The 17,487-nt window shown below is 32.8% G+C and overlaps 1 protein-coding gene across 2 annotated transcripts in view; it reads left to right on the forward strand.

Annotated features, from left to right (window-relative positions):
• Window positions 1-3,787: 3,787 nt before the first annotated feature.
• Window positions 3,788-17,487, forward strand: part of LOC134718688 (uncharacterized) — a 30,292-nt gene continuing 16,592 nt past the window's right edge. Inside the window, exons 1-8 of one of the 2 annotated variants that reach the window (XM_063581348.1) lie at window positions 3,789-3,964; window positions 4,359-4,419; window positions 5,644-5,704; window positions 10,249-10,326; window positions 11,923-12,012; window positions 13,733-13,849; window positions 16,350-16,485; window positions 16,968-17,222. In XM_063581348.1, coding sequence (XP_063437418.1) covers window positions 3,841-3,964; window positions 4,359-4,419; window positions 5,644-5,704; window positions 10,249-10,326; window positions 11,923-12,012; window positions 13,733-13,849; window positions 16,350-16,485; window positions 16,968-17,222 — 922 coding nt within the window. In that variant the 5' untranslated portion in view covers window positions 3,789-3,840. Of the gene's footprint in view, window positions 3,965-4,358; window positions 4,420-5,643; window positions 5,705-10,248; window positions 10,327-11,922; window positions 12,013-13,732; window positions 13,850-16,349; window positions 16,486-16,967; window positions 17,223-17,487 lie in introns of both variants that reach the window. The other variant, XM_063581349.1, reaches the window with a different exon arrangement.

The following is a 17,487-nucleotide window of genomic DNA, read 5'->3' on the forward strand; positions in this document are numbered from 1 at the left end:
ATAAAGAATACAAGATATACAAATGTAACGCAGTTGGACACATGCATATTTAAACATGTTAAAAAATTCTTATAGTGCTATGAAGAAAATGAGTTTAAAATAATACAAGATATGTAACTCGTAGAAAGGTAAATAAAGAATATGATAACAAAAATTAATTATATAAAAAAAAATATTTGATTGGATCTAGAAGTAGTTGGTACAGTTGAAAAATGTGAGGTATCTTTTGTCATATCTTCTTATGAGGAGACACACACATGGGGGCCAGCTGAAGGACGCCTCCGGGTGCGGGAATTTCTCCCTGCATTGAAGACCTGTTGGTGACCTTCTGCTGTTGTCTGCTTTATGGTCAGGTTGTTGTCTCTTTGACACATTCCCCATTTCCATTCTCAATTACACATAAATCTATTGTGTAATGTATCATAAAGTGATCGTTCTGAAAATAAATAAAATATTTGCTGCTGGAAGTTAGGCTAACAACTTTCAATCAAGAAAGAAGATTCAAATTTAACAAATATAGTAGTAACAGTTGTATGTCATCAATATCTGACTTATTAAACACAAATATAAAATATAGCAATATAATATTACCCACAGAAAGTACCCAAAAGTAAGCGTGCAATAAATTCCAATTTTACACTAGTGCATAAATCTTCAAAATTCATGACGTCATCAACGACAAAATCTTAGTTTAAATCCATTTTTACTTTCAAATATTATATTGCTATACAATAAAAGAGCTATTTCATGAATATTGGGAAATATTGTCCCTCGTGCACAAGCTCATGCAATATAAAATTCTACTGGGGACAATATTCCCCAATATTCATGCAATAACCATAATTATTACAATAATGTATTACATTTGATTGGTACTAGTTGTTACAGTTAAGAAATGTGATGCCATTTTTTTCTTAAACTTAAACACATTTATTGTGTAATATCAAGTCATACAATGATTATTCTGAACATGAAAAAATGTTTGCTGCTGAAAGTTCGCTGAATATCTGTCAATCATAGTAATAAAGACAAAAGATTTTAAGTATTAACAAATAAGACAGTCAGAGTAGTATGTCATTTATATGTGACATATGAAAACACTAATAAAGACTATTATATGGAATTATATGCAACTGTCATACAAGTGAGAGGTTTAGCTAGCTTTAAAACCAGGTTCAATTCACCACTTTCTACATTAGAAATTGACTGTACCAAGCCAGGAATATGACAGTTGTTATCCATTCGTTTGATGTGTTTGGACTTTTGATTATGGACTTTCCTTTTTGAATTTTCCTCGGAGTTCAGTATTTTTGTGTTTTTACTCATCACTATAATGAAATATATTTGGTTGAAACTAATTGTTATGGTTAAGAATCCTGAAGTGACTTCTATAATGAATTAATTCATAAACTAATCCCTCTTAAATCGATTAAATATTTGCTGCTGGTTATTAAGAAAATAACGATAAAGACAGAAAGAAGACTAGAAATAGATAGAAACGACAATAGAAGTTGCATGTCAATGCAAATAGAGAACAGATTACTTTCCATGTATGAATCAGCCATACATCATATGCATAGTATTTTTGTTGCCCTATATAGCTTGCTCTTTGGTGTGAGCCAATGCTCTGTGTTCAAGGCAATACCATTGACCTATAATGGTTAACTTGTATTAATTGTGACTTGGATGGAGAGTTGTCTCACTGGCACTCATACCACTTCTTCCTATTCCTATATGGTAATATTGATGCATCCAGCATATTGAAAAAAATATTATGGTCTACAGTTTTCTGTCATTTTGTGTTGCCTGCATAATAAAATACAAAATGAAGATATATGTATATTTTCCTTTGGTTTTCCTTCCACACAGTTAACTAAAATTTGTGGCTTAACAAGTTGTAAAAAAGTCACCAACATCTTAACCTTGTTTGTAATCTCCTGGTTGGAGCAGCAATGTTTTAAAGACTGAGGCATTTCAGGACATGTCAAATATTATTGTGCTGGCAATATATGACCATGACTGAGAAAATGTGTCCAGATGAGTGAAATACATAATTTGACTTATTTTTGGTTTTTATATACATCGAACCGTTGACACCATACCTATCCTTATGTATTTCATATAATTTATTTGCCTAAATCTTAAATAAGAATGATATTTCATCAATTTTGTTTAAAAAGAGGTGTAAGATACAGAATAGATATTCAAACTCGTAAGAGGGATACAAACTGACAATGTCTTGAAGGAGCACTAGCTTTAGCTACGAGACATATAAAAAAAAATCTGTATGTATGTTTTTTTTCGGTTCAATCATTAATGAAAGTAAAAATAATTCGACTTTCGCAGCTAGTATGGTTCAATTTTGTCAACTTAAGATTAGAAACATTGATGATGAATTATTCCCTTACAAGTGAATAATATGACCTCATTGAATCCGTATTCATGTTAACTCCAATGTAACCCCTTACCTAAAGATGAATAATGCATGAAGCGTGCATGATAGATTATTTGAAGGAAAAAAGTCAATATTGAAAGTAAAACACATGTGAATCATTTGATTAACTGATTATATCTACAGTGTACAAACAAAATTATTTGTATTCAGGTATTAACGATGATTAACATATATTTTCAATCTATAACATGAAATTAAACAGACCTACTAAAATACAATTGCACGAGTTCGTTTATGTTTTATGTTTCTATCGCTAATATGACAATAGGAAGTATTGGGAAGATCAACTAGATAGTTAATTAGATGGCGCGAAGACTAACATACACGCGAAACGAAGATATATATTATCTACCTCAAGCTCTGTAAATTGTTTATTTTAGACTTTTTATCAATCGAATTATGTTTTACATGGTTATAAATCAAATATGAAATTTCGAGTCGAAACGGTGAACACGAATTTGACAGCTACTGACCCATAAACCGAAAATACCCGGAAAACGCACAAAAGAGCAACAAAATCACAAAGCAAACTGAAGACTCAACAACTTCACCAAAATCGGGGATGATTTTCAAGTTTAAATAGAATTTTATGTAATTAGAAAAAGTTCAAAATAGGTAAACGCTATTCATGATTTTAATGAATAGGATGCAGTATGAGTGTAAGAAATACAGAGGTGTGAATGATCTCTACATCAGTTCAAAGTACTTTAAATTTAATTTATACAAATTATGTGATAGTGTTATGTCAAAATCAAACGATAATTTTTTTTTACTGAAAACTACAAACTGAATAGTAAATAATTTAAAAAAAGTTAGTGTGAGGAAATTCAAAACCAAAGACCAAATATTATCAGATGTCAGAACATGGACAAACTTTTGATGGTGTATTTCTATTCTGCAGGATGAAGTTTGGTATGGTAGTGATCGCATAATTCGTGTATTAACGGTTGGGTTAATGCTCTTTTTGTGATGCCATTTACATCTTGTAACATAGATACCACTGTAACAAATATAAACAAGCGCTAATATTAGAGGACTGAGATCTCGTTACAATCCACAGTTTTCAACATTAGGAAAAAGATATAGCAAGATGTGGTTATGAGTGCCAATGAGACAACTCTCCATCCAAATAACAATTAAAAAAAATAGTAAACCATAGTAAATAGTCAATGCCTGTATCTGGTTATGTATTTAGTTTGATGTGTTTAAGCTTTAATTTTGTCTTTTATGGGATTTTCGGTTTTAATTTTCCTTGGAATTTGATAGTTTTCTTATTTGACTTTTTAAAACATGTGAATAAATATGACTCCGACAAATGTTCACATGTACATTCATTTAACATCCGATACATGAAAGTTTACATCCTGTATTGAAGAAACGTGTCCATGGCGGAAAGTAAAGATTTAAGTTTTAACATCGTTGTGATAGCCGGAGAGATTGCTACGGGAAAGTCAGTTTTTATTCACAGATTCGCCACCAGCACCTACAAGTTATTAGGTCATACTGTAGGTATGGTATATGTTGTGTAAATCATTGCTCAATCGTGATTTGTTTCTATTTGAAAATAAATATTTCACTTTACTAACAAACCAATACAGGTAACGCATTACTTCATCCAATGTACAGTAGTTTGATAAAATCTTGTTCCATTTAGTATTTTTTTTTTAATAATGTTGCACTTTTTTTAAATTGAAATTTATTAACCGCGGTTAACATAGATTTTGTTTTTCTGATTTCGGGATTGAAAAAGTATTTTTCATAACTGAATTTTGAAAAAATTTCCTTGAGCCAGAAGTTGATGTTTATGACTCCTGAAAATATTGATTTAATTTTTTTTGCACTTTTTCATCACGTTTAAATCCTTTGCTCAATCCCTTATAAGATATTGTGATATTTATTGTAGGTTGTGGTTATTATGAAAAGTCTATATCTCTAGATAAAACTATAGTGCAACTTAACATATGGTAAGTACCCTTTATTACACGTATCCGTTGAGATAAGAAAGTATAAATATAGATTCTTACACTGCAACAAGTGTATTACGATATTTCTCCACTCGAGACAGTTAAATTTTATTATTTAAAGCGCGAGGCTTGCCGAGCCCTTTAAATAATAAAATTTAACTGTCGAGAGTGGAGAAATATCGTAATACACGAGTTATAGTGTCGGAATCTGTTTCTCTAATGCTTTTTATCGTTCTTTTTCAAAGATTTTCAGAAAATTGTGCTCTTTATATGCGACGTCATCAGGCAAGGTCGCCTTTTTTCATGACGTCACAATAGGAAAATTGAGAAGAAAACAAAACATTCTCAACGTCATAATCAAATTTCGACTAATCATTTGCCGAGAACAGATTTTTCACTAGTGAGGAGAAATATTTTTCTCACACCGGTCAGGAAATGTGAAAATAGCACAAAAATTAGAGAAATACTTATAAACCACATTTCAAGATTTATATCAGACTATATCACGTTTACATTTACACGACAGTTGTGCGGTTACAATCACTGAAAAGTCCTTATTATCAAAGAGTATTAATTAAATGCGTATAACACAATCTGACCTAGAGAAAAAAAACTTTGGACTGTCTGTAAAAAAACAAGATAACTACCAATCAATATAAATGCAAGTAACTGGTATACATTGAAAACTAGAAATTCAGTAATTAAATGGTAGATAAAAATACTTTAATCAAAGCATACTAATCTTATGATCGAAAACCTTGACACATGAAGCTAGTGAGTTGAGACAACGACACATCATATTGGACAACTAATTCCCGAGGGTGAACGTAAAACTAAGATTCTGTTGAATCTTCGAAGCATTTAAAAGTTTTTACAAGTACAAGCCTGGTTGTATATAAATTAAACATTACGGACACTGATAAAGTTGAAATACATGTACACTTAATGATAATTGAGAACATAAGCTTGGTTTATAAGAGAAAGAGTTTGTCAATAATGTTGTAAGACCAAGGAGACAAATAAACAGTTTTGAAAAAAGTAACAAAACAACTGTAATAAACCAAGCAGACCATATCCAAACATGAAAAAAAAACAAAGAGACTGTTAATATTTCGATGAAACACACTTTGCTATTTGATAGGAGACTTTTCGTTTGATATTTTCGTAGAGTTTTTTTGTTATCATTTTACTATTTAATATGTTTTAAGAACATTCTTATAACAGGGATACAAACAGCTTAGGGGGAACCCGGTCATTGTTGCCAGTATATTTGGATGGTACCGAGGTAAGATTTATTGCTTTTGAAAACAATTCGTAATTTTGCAAATTTAACCTTAAATAAAATTTGCTGTTGTTCGGCATTTTTGTCATAAAGCTCTTAATAGAGAGAGATGACCAGGATATTGACCAACGAACGTGTCTCGACAAACGAACGTAATAAGTAGTTGTATGTTTACCAATATAACTGTTAACCTTTAAAAAAGCATGGCAATTGATTATCTACGATACGATGTGATTATTCTTGTAAAAAGGAGGATGTTCAATGTCAACGTTTAAACAAATATTTATGCAGGATTTGGAAGAACTAAAAAAATCTATGAAATCATATGATTACTAAATTACTGTTGCCAGGATCGTATGATTGTTCTATATTTTCTGTTTCATATTCAAGTTTCAACCCAACCCTATGTCACCCAACTAAGGGTGATTTGGGAATAGACATACTAGAAAAGCCAGCGATCCGCAATAAAAACTCACAAGTTAGGCGTCCGTTTGCCAATTCAAGATGTACAATTATGCATCAACGTTCGAAAGACTGAGTACCTTATTTCCGATGTAGAGAGATTATCCAACACTTGCAATAATTATGTGAGGGGTCTGATTACGAACGTGACCTTTTGCAATGGAAAATTTCTGTCCCTATCGAAATTTACCCAGCACATTGACTCTTTTATAATGTGTTTATTGTTAATTCGTTCTCGTCTAGAAATTGAAGAATGAACAATTTGCTACTGGACATTTAGCAAACAGCAATAAACCAATCAATCAAGTTTCAAACAAGTCTATCAGTTTACACCAATAAAACAAGTATATTGTATATTTAAGATATTGTTGATTTCCTCTGACGAGTTTTTTTTTCTTTTTGTGCGATTGTTGAAATCAGTTTCATTTTTTAAATTATTTCAAGTATAATTGACTTTACAAAATACACAGGAGGAAAATGATATGATAAATATTAAATATCAAGATGATGGTATTACTAAATAAATATTATTTCAACTGATCGGGCGAAGCTTATTTTTTAATTTGCATAAGGACAGTCTATTTGAAGATGTGTGTGATAAGGATGATTGCCGTTATGATTAATATTGAATCTTATCACCTATCAGTGTCACTAAACGCATATACAACAGCAATGAGTGTATAATATGGGAAGAATAATTGGACACTTCATTGAGAAGTGAATCCTAAAACTCCTGTCTATATAAAATGGACCGGTCTTGAATGCTCTTCAACTTCGTACTGTATTTAGCCTTTTTAACCTTTTTGGATTCGAGTGTCACTGATAAGTCTCTTGTAGACGAAACGAGCGTCTTGCGTAAACTAAATTTAGTCCTGGTGTCTATGATGAGTTTATTTACAACCACTGGGTCGATGCCACTGCTGGTGAAGATTTATTTCCCCGAGGGTATCACCAGCCCAGTAGTCAGCACTTTTTGTGCTGACATGAATTGTCATTGATATTGTTATATCTTTAAATTTACTGTTTACAAATTTTAGAATTTTTTGAAATACTAAGGCTTTTCTACCTCAGGCATAGATTACCTTAGCTGTATCTGGCAAAACTTTTAGGAATTTTGGTCCTTAATGCTCTTCAACTTCGTACTTTAATTGGCCTTTTCAACTTTTTTGGATTCGAGCGTTACTGATGAGTCTTTTGTAGACGAAACGCGCGTCTGACGTATACGAAATTTAGTCCTGGTATCTATGATGAGTTTATTTACAACCGCTGGGCCGATGCCACTACTGGTGAAGATTTATTTCCCCGAGGGTATCACCAGCCCAGTAGTCAGCACTTTTTGTGCTGACATGCATTGTCATTGATATTGTTATATTTATAAATATACTGTTTACAAAGTTTTTGATTTTTTGAAAAACTAAGGCTTCTCTACCTCAGGCATATATTACCTTAGAAGTAGCTGTATTTGGCAAAACTTTTAGGAATGTTGGTCCTCAATGCTCTTCAACATCGTACTTTATTTGGCCTTTTCAACTTTTTGGATTCGAGCGTCACTGATGAGTCTTTTGTAGACGAAACGCGCGTCTGACGTATACTAAATTTAGTCCTGGTATCTATGATGAGTTTATTTACAACCACTGGGTCGATGCCACTGCTGATGGAGATTTATTTCTCCGAGGGTATCACCAGCTCAGTAGTCAGCACTTTTTATGCTGACATGAATTCTTATTGATATTGTGATATTTATAAATTTACAGTTTACAATTTTTTTGATTTTTTTGAAAAACTAAGGCTTTTCTACGATCAGGCATAGATTACCTAAGCTGTATTTGGCAAAATTTTTAGGAATTTTGGTCCTCAATGTTCTTCAACTTCGTGCTTTATTTGGCCTTTTTAACTTTTTGGATTCGAGCGTCACTGATGAGTCTCTTGTAGACGAAACGCGCGTCTTGCGTAAACTAAATTTAGTCCTGGTGTCTATGATGAGTTTATTTACAACCACTGGGTCGATGCCACTGCTGGTGAAGATTTATTTCCCCGAGGGTATCACCAGCCCAGTAGTCAGCACTTTTTGTGCTGACATGAATTGTCATTGATATTGTTATATTTTTAAATTTACTGTTTACAAATTTTAGAATTTTTGAAATACTAAGGCTTTTCTACCTCAGGCATAGATTACCTTAGCTGTATCTGGCAAAACTTTTAGGAATTTTGGTCCTTAATGCTCTTCAACTTCGTACTTTATTTGGCCTTTTCAACTTTTTTGGATTCGAGCGTTACTGATGAGTCTTTTGTAGACGAAACGCGCGTCTGGCGTATACTAAATTTAGTCCTGGTATCTATGATGAGTTTATTTACAACCGCTGGGCCGATGCCACTACTGGTGAAGATTTATTTCCCCGAGGGTATCACCAGCCCAGTAGTCAGCACTTTTTGTGCTGACATGCATTGTCATTGATATTGTTATATTTATAAATATACTGTTTACAAAGTTTTTGATTTTTTGAAAAACTAAGGCTTCTCTACCTCAGGCATATATTACCTTAGAAGTAGCTGTATTTGGCAAAACTTTTAGGAATGTTGGTCCTCAATGCTCTTCAACTTCGTACTTTATTTGGCCTTTTCAACTTTTTGGATTCGAGCGTCACTGATGAGTCTTTTGTAGACGAAACGCGCGTCTGACGTATACTAAATTTAGTCCTGGTATCTATGATGAGTTTATTTACAACCACTGGGTCGATGCCACTGCTGATGGAGATTTATTTCTCCGAGGGTATCACCAGCTCAGTAGTCAGCACTTTTTATGCTGACATGAATTCTTATTGATATTGTGATATTTATAAATTTACAGTTTACAATTTTTTTGATTTTTTTGAAAAACTAAGGCTTTTCTACGATCAGGGATAGATTACCTAAGCTGTATTTGGCAAAATTTTTAGGAATTTCGGTCCTCAATGCTCTTCAACTTCGTGCTTTATTTGGCCTTTTTAACTTTTTGGATTCGAGCGTCACTGATGAGTCTCTTGTAGACGAAACGCGCGTCTGGCGTATGCTAAATTTGATCCTGGTATCTATGATGAGTTTATTTACAACCACTGGGTCGATGCCACTGCTGGTGGAGATTTATTTCTCCGAGGGTATCGCCAGCTCATTAGTCAAAGTGAGGATTTAGGTACATAGACAGAAACGATGTCAATTAGTTAGTTATAACCCAAACATGCATTTGTAAGTTAGATTATGTTTTTAATGTTCTATGTATAAACATAAAGTAACATCATTTCGTCCGATTCGTCAAGGTACGCTTCCGTAAGTTCGTTCGTCGATAACCTGGTCATCTCTATTTGTACTGTGTCTGTGTATTTGCAAATTCCTGTAATTCAAATCATCGCGTTCGTGTGTTATTCTTGAAGATACATCACTCAGAAAATCTCTTCAGAATGTGCTTTTTTCATGTATTAATCATATTGTGGCCACCAGTCATTAAATGTAATCATAGTTGGCAACCTAACCTGCTATTTAACAGTTGTCAACAACATTGTATTAGTTGTTTCAGAATTTTAAATATTTCTGCTTCGAGCCTCACTTTTATGACATTGCTTGTCAATATGTGCTTCTGATACAGTAAGGTATATATAATTACTGTTATGAGTGTCATAGTAGAAAATGGCATATAACATTTAAACATGGTTTTGTATTAGCTAAGCTTAAGTTTGAGAAAGCGCAAAATAAACAACTACAGCAGAGTGATCTCTAATTAGTTAAGAAAACTCATCAAAAACACATAGAAAAATGACTGTGTATTATTTTACATGATTAAAGAATGACACATTACGTTTTCGTATGTCAAAAATACTGTATAAGACAGTGGAAAAATACAAAATTGTCACTACAGTACAAGAACCAAACCGAAAAAGGAAAATTCGTCGATACAGTTTTAATAAGACCAACACGATTTACATTGGTATTTTATTTTATATTTGTCTGTTATATTCGAACATTCAAGCATGTTCATGGAAATGAAATTACTATGTCTTTGACCTATGCTAAGAATAAATTTTAATGATGCCATTTTTTATTTTTATTTGTAGGGCATTATATTGACCTATGATATTCAAAGCCAAAAATCTTTCCTGAGAGCATCTGAGATGATCCCAATTATCAATCAAGTATATATGCTCGCATACTTTTTACAATTACAAAGTGTATTTTCACAAGTAAACGTCTTAATCTGCTATTTTGATATCAAAATCATCTGAAACGTTTCATTATACAAATTGGTTTGCAGTTAAAATTTATCCAAGTGAAATGTCTGAATATTACTAAAATTTTTAGTGGAAACGTCGGCAAATTTACGGAAAGATTTAAAAAGACATTTTCAGTTAAAGCGATTGTATGTTTGATTTTGTGTTTATAACTGATATGCCAACATTTGAAGTAAATTACATGTAAACACAAAAATATATCAAACTCATTTCCTAGATTGAACTAACAGGATGTAGGTAAGTTAGTTTTGACTGATATAGAAAGAGAGGGCGTTTTTAGTAAAGTGATACTCTTACATTGTACCGCTCAATACAATTAAATTCTTGTAAAATATTTATTGCAATCTGACGTTTTCATTTTACTGCCAAAATTCGGGCGAATGTAATTGAACCGGATTATGAACATGTACTCTTTCTGCAATTGTTTTCTTTAGGACAGGGATTCCAGGTCACAATATTTGTTTGCCCAAGTCAGGTCTTTGATTTATAAAAAAAAGTTACATACATTTAGTTTATGATACATAAATAAACTCATCATAGAAACCAGGACTAAATGTTGTATATACGTCAGACGCGCGTTTCGTCTACTAAAGACTAACCATTTGTGTTAGAAATGTTTTTCGCAAATAAAATAACATTGTATGATATGTTATCATCTATAGGTAATCAAATCTACTGTCATTGTGAGATTTTTTCTATGATGTTGTGAGAGTTTGTCTTCTAATTTGGGTTTGAAAATCCCTATTGTATCTTTCGCCTGGTTTCTTCCTCTTGCCAAGGGTGACTGGGGAATAGAAATATGGTCACTTGGTCTTCTCCCGAACGGCAGTAAAACGCTTGCCGAAGTGGGGCGTCCGTTTGGCTGTGCAGGATGTATCATGTTCGCAGTCACGCCCGGTCAGAAGGGGGACGTTAAATCCGATGCCTCGTGTTAAGAGAATGCCACGCTCTTTGCACGTTACGAACCCTTGCAACAACTCTTTGAGGGATCCGTAGGTGGCCTGTGGCAAGGAAGAATTTCTGTCCCTATCCAATATACCCTCGTTTTCAAGTGGCAGTCCACATTTCCCCGACCATCATCTCAGATGACCTCTATTTTATCAACCGACCTATTGTATTTATTGTGAACTTGTTCTCGTCTTGAATATGCATGAAATATTTGCCACTGGGCGTTAAGCAACCAACAATCAATGAATCAATCTTACTCTTACAATACAGATAACATATCTGATTCATTAACAATCCCAAAAGGCTGACAGAAAATCATGTTTACGATGTCTTAATTATAATCAATTGCATTCCTGGTAAAAGTAAAAATAAAAGTAAGATGGCCTCCACTATAATATTTGTTTTTGAATAAAATATAACAGCATTTGGGACAAATAATTTAGTTTTAAATGTATGTATATTTCTTAGTGTATATTTGTTAAAAAATTATTTTAAATTTTCCTAGATATTTTTAACAATACAAAAAGTAAAATATAGTGTTTTCATTTTCAGAATTGTGATAAAAAAGTAAACAGAGTTTTTGTAGGGTTAAAATGTGATCTCAGACATAATCGAGCGGTTCTAAAGGAAGATGCTCAAGAGGTAACGTTAACATGATTTTTCAGAAGAAAAAGATATCTATTTTTTTATATTGTTGTCCGTTTCTGTGTGTGTTACATTTTAACGTTGTGTTTCCGTTTAGTCGTTTTTTTTCTCTAATATTTGAGTTTGAATTCAAATAACTAAAAGACGTGTCACGGTTCTTTTCAATCCCAAATTCATGTATTTGGTTTTTATGTTATATTTGTTTTTCTCATCGGATTTTGTCTAATGCGTAGTCCGTTTCTCTGTGTGTTACATTTTGATGTTGTGTCGTTGTTCTCCTCTTATATTTAATGCGCTTTCCTCAGTTTAAGTTTGTTACCCCGATTTTATTTTTTGTCCATCGATTTACGAGATTTGAACAGCGGTATACTACTGTTTGCCTTTATTTGAGGTAAATAGGAAGAAAAGTGGTTTGTATGTATTTATGCTCATTTAGATTATTATGTTAGCTTTATTGGTAAATTTGTCAACTCAAAAAAATTGCGTTGTACTCTTTAGAGCTTTAATACCAAACAAATGGACATGCCTTTTTCCGGATACAGTATACGACTTTTATATGTATTGCCAACGATCACCCCTTATTTTGTAGCATTTGCATTGCTCAGTATTTAGTTTTCTATTTTGTGTTTTGTATTCTTTGTTTTGTTCGTTTTTGAGTGATGTTTGCCATTGCGTTGTCAGCTTGTTGTCAACTAAAGAGGTTGAATGTCTTGTAGGCATCTTTCGCCTCTCATTACGTTTTGTTAGATTGCTAACGAATTTATTTAGCTTTTAGTCTGTCATCTACTGTTTTGGTTGGGCTCGAGTTACTAAGTCTTTACTGAATACTTTATTTTCTGTTTTATGCTTCATGTTTGCTGAACCAACACTATGCCCAATTTCTTTCAATGGAACACGGATCATTTGATCAAATCGACAACTTTAGTTTCCTATCATAATGTAATGTGACTGGTTTTGTGCTTTTCGTAGATAGTAGATGTTTTTGTGTCCTGTTAAATTGTTCCTTTTAAAATTGTTATACGATGATGACTGATGTACCTATATTTTGACTATTTTATTAATTGTGACTGTTTATTTAACGCATCATGTAAGTGTAGCGGAATTTGATGAGACTGTTATTAAAGTGAGAGGGTAAGCGCTATAGAACCAGGTTTAATCCACCATTTTCTACATTTGAAAATGCCTGTACCAAGTCAGGAATATAACAGTTCTTGGCCATTCGTTTTTGATGCGTTATGTTTTTTGATTTTGCCATGTGATTATGAACTTTTCAAATTGATTTTCCTCTGGATTCAGTATTTTTGTGCTTTTACTTTTTTCTATTGTATTTTGTATTTACAGTGGTATGTTTTTTTCTTCGTTGACATGATATCTGATTGTCTTATCTCTTTATTTTTGTGTTTCATTTGTGAAGTACCAATCCTTTTGTAAACGGTTGCTTCAATTATATGTAAGTTTGACACATAAATTAAAATCCATTAAATCCTTCTTCTTAATATTTTATCTAATAAAAACTGAATTTGTTCAAAGAAAAAAAATTGCGTACGCGGTTGATAGTAATCACCTATTTTCTCGCTATGATGATAATTAACTAAAGTGAATCGGATAAAAAAAGTTGTGTGTCAAAAGGGACAATTAACAATTACATCTTCGAAAATAATTTTCCGGTATCGATTTATTCTAAATATTGTATTCGTTTTTCTTCTTTCTTGTTTAGTTTGCAAACAAACATAAAATGAAATATGTGGAAGCCAGTGCACTTACAGGAGAAAACGTTGAAGACGTGTATTATTCCTTAGCCGAAGATATAAAAAGAAGACAGGAACAAGAGATGGTATGTAAGATTAAATGTATCATTATGACCTGATCAATTCGTCGTTTCAGAATCTAATGCATTCTGGGTAATATTTTCAAAAATGTACACCGAAACGTCGTGATTGGTTGAAAACGTCCAAAACAATGGAAATTAGACCAATGACGTAACGTTATTTTCACTTTTGGGTATGAACAATGAAATTACCCATGATGCTTTAGATTCTGAAACGGCCAATTGACACATTTCATATTTTTTTGTGATTTTAACTGGTGTTCACTACAATAAGAGTATAGACCATATAGTTATCAAAGGTACCAGGATTATAATTCAGTACGCCAGACGCGCATTTCGTCTACATAAGACTCATCAGTGACGGTCATATTGAAATAGTTATAAACCAAACAAATACAAAGTTGAAGAGCATAGAGGATCCAAAATTCCAAAAAGGTGTGCCAAATACGACTAAGTTAATCTATACCTGGGATACGAAAATCCTTATTTTTTCGAAAAATTCAAAGTTTTGTACACATGATCGACATTTAAAAAAATGACCACATAAAAGATATTCATGTCAACACCGAGATGCTGACTACTGGGCTTGGTGATACCCTCAGGGACGAAACGTCCACCATGAGAGGCATCGACCCAGTGATGAAAATAGTTATCAAAGGCACCAGGATTATAATTTAGTACACCAGACGCGCGTTTCGTCTTCATATGACTCATCAGTAACGCTCATATCGAAATAGTTATAAACCAAACAAATACAAAGTTGAATAGCATTGAGGATCGAAAATTCCACAAAGTTGTGTTAAATACGACTAAGGTAATCTATGCTTGTGATAAGAAAACCCTAAATTTTTTTTAAAATTCAAAGTTTTGTAAACAGGAAATTTATAAAAATGACCACATAATTAATATTCATGTCAACACCGAAGTGCTGACTACCGGGCTGGTGATACCCTCGGGGACGAAACGCCCACTAGCAGAGGCATCGACCCAGTGGTGTAAATAGTTATTAAAGGTACCATATGCCAGTCCATTACAAAAATGCTTTGTTTATTTTGTGCACCCGGAACTCCGTATCTGAAGTTACCTCCAACAAAAACTTACAAAACAGTTTTTTGAAAAAAACGTATTCCAAAAAAAAAAGCACACCGACATTCGACTTTGCATGAGGTACTGAGAATCTGAGCTCCTTATAATCATTTCTTTAAAAATCATGAAAATAACACTATCAATTTCGTGTGTCCGATCCGCTTTCTAGATTACCAAAACCCAATTCCAAACATTTCAAATTTAGGTAAGAAAAAAACCTCAGTATACTTATATGACTTAAAGGAAATTAAATTAATAACAAATCTTAGCAAAGGTCAACTTTGCCATAGGGAGTTGAAACCCTAGTTTCATAGTAATTTCATAATTTATGAATTTATGAGTTAAAGAATTTTTGAAATATAATAGAAGTTTTTCTTACCTGAATTGGTCCTGGCGGGTAATACTTTGCCAACCCTGTAACCTTTGGCCGAATGAATGATCAGCCGATATTTGAAAACCATTGAACCACAGGCCCCTGACGTAGAACACGCATGTATGGAATGTTTCGGGATTAAAATAGTTTTCTGGTGACAATCCCTCTCTTAACATGGAACAGTGTTGTAGCAGTACAGCATGAGAAACAAATTATAAAAGAAACCAGTTGAAAACGGTTGAACTCATCATATTGATTTACAACAGAAAACGTTTTAGAAAATAACCAAAAACACTTACTGCACTTTGCAGCGCTTATTTACATGTAAGAACAATAAACAAATAGTTAGGCTATTAGAGTAGTTAACAGCTTGGTCAAGGTCAGTTAATAACCATTTAATAAAAAAACTTGTATTTAATACTTGCTTATATTATTAATTTAAATGATTTAAAAAAAAACATCACGTAAAACGCTGACATAAGATATAGGAGTCTTCGCCTCAAATTGTTTATAATAATACCATCTTATGAATAAACAAAACAAGACATATTATTTCTTAGGTTGAGAACTCATAAACACTTTTGGGTTCACAATCAGAATATTCACCCAGCAGTAATGTTCTGAACAGTACATGACAAAGTTTTGCCATATATGAAGTTATCGATACAGCTAATAGCATAAAGTAAAACGTACGTTAATTACATATTCAATTTACTAAATACTAAAAATAACTTCTGACAACTTATATAAACTATATTAATACAATAATAACAATATTCCTTACTAAAGGAATAACTGTAATATGTTTTCTGTCTATGAAGAAATAACATAAAAAATATTACAGTAATTTCTTATAATTTTAAATTCAATTTTAAACCGTAGAAATTCATGAGCAATCGTTGATGACGTCTCGGTCACATGACTAAATTATGGCTATGGGCAGATAACAAAATAACGTCCGCCAATCAGAAGACGCGTTACATCCAAAATTAAATTATTTGGAAGTAATCAAAACACACATTTATAACAATTAATTTTGATATGCAGGAATCCAAATCAAGAGATCGGGCAAGGAAAGCAAAAACAAAACCAAGACTAAAGCGAGTAAAGCAAAGAAAGCAACAAAATTTAACCCGAAGTCCAAACATACCAGTGACAGAAAACCAGCAAACATTCAAGGAAGGTATACACAATGTTTATACACATGTGATTGGATCTGTGATAGTTTTTGTTAAAATGTTAATACGGAAGAAGGTTAATATTATTATTATATTATTTTGAATATCATTTCCTACATGTTGCAATTTCAAGTGGATATACTGTTGTGGTATGCAAATCTGATAATTCAGATATCAATTGCTACACAATATATGCATAAGAGACCAGCCATGATTGCTTCCACTGTGGATTCATCATTTTATGCTGGATACCAGTTTTCGTGGGTTTTGTTGGTATAGGCGAACCACATATTCAAAAGGTCAACGAACTACAAAGTTTATATTGGCTTTGTTTATAGATAAAGATAAAACAACGATCTCAAGTATGTGTCAAACCTGTAAACAATGAAACCAAAGATCTTCACTAGGTTCCGTACTTCAGGCACGGAAATGCATAAATGGCAAGTTTACATCATTTTTCTTTTTCATATTTATCATCCTTTTACAGTACATGAAAAATTGGAGTTGCTGGGGCTAGAAACAACTGAGGATTTACAAGAGATAATGAAGCTTGGAACATATCGTTGCTATGGGAACAGAATATTTCTCGTTGGGCAGTTTTCTGTAGGGAAGACTACGCTAGCTAAGGTCCTTATAGGCGAGGAACTGCCAACACATCGAGGGGCTACGGATGGTATATGGATTCACATAGGGAAGGCTGGAATGAATCTGGAAGACAAGAAATGGCTGACCTTGCCCCAAGGTGTGTTTGATTGTGATATGTGAAAAGTTTTAGTATAACAATTATGTCATTTGATTTCATATAAGGGTATACTGCTGATCTTCTCTCCAATTACTATTACAAAGGACACAGGAGATTTTACATTGTCATCTTGATATTTGAATTGATTTTTACTTTACTACAAAAGTGTATCCTATATAATGGAAGTTTAAAAAATATGTTTATTCATGTTGTTTATTCATGTCTTTGTCAGATTGACTATCAACAGCTAGTACCATACACGTTT

This window comes from Mytilus trossulus, chromosome 5 (genome assembly GCF_036588685.1).
Source record: "Mytilus trossulus isolate FHL-02 chromosome 5, PNRI_Mtr1.1.1.hap1, whole genome shotgun sequence".
Lineage (NCBI taxonomy): Eukaryota > Metazoa > Mollusca > Bivalvia > Mytilida > Mytilidae > Mytilus > Mytilus trossulus.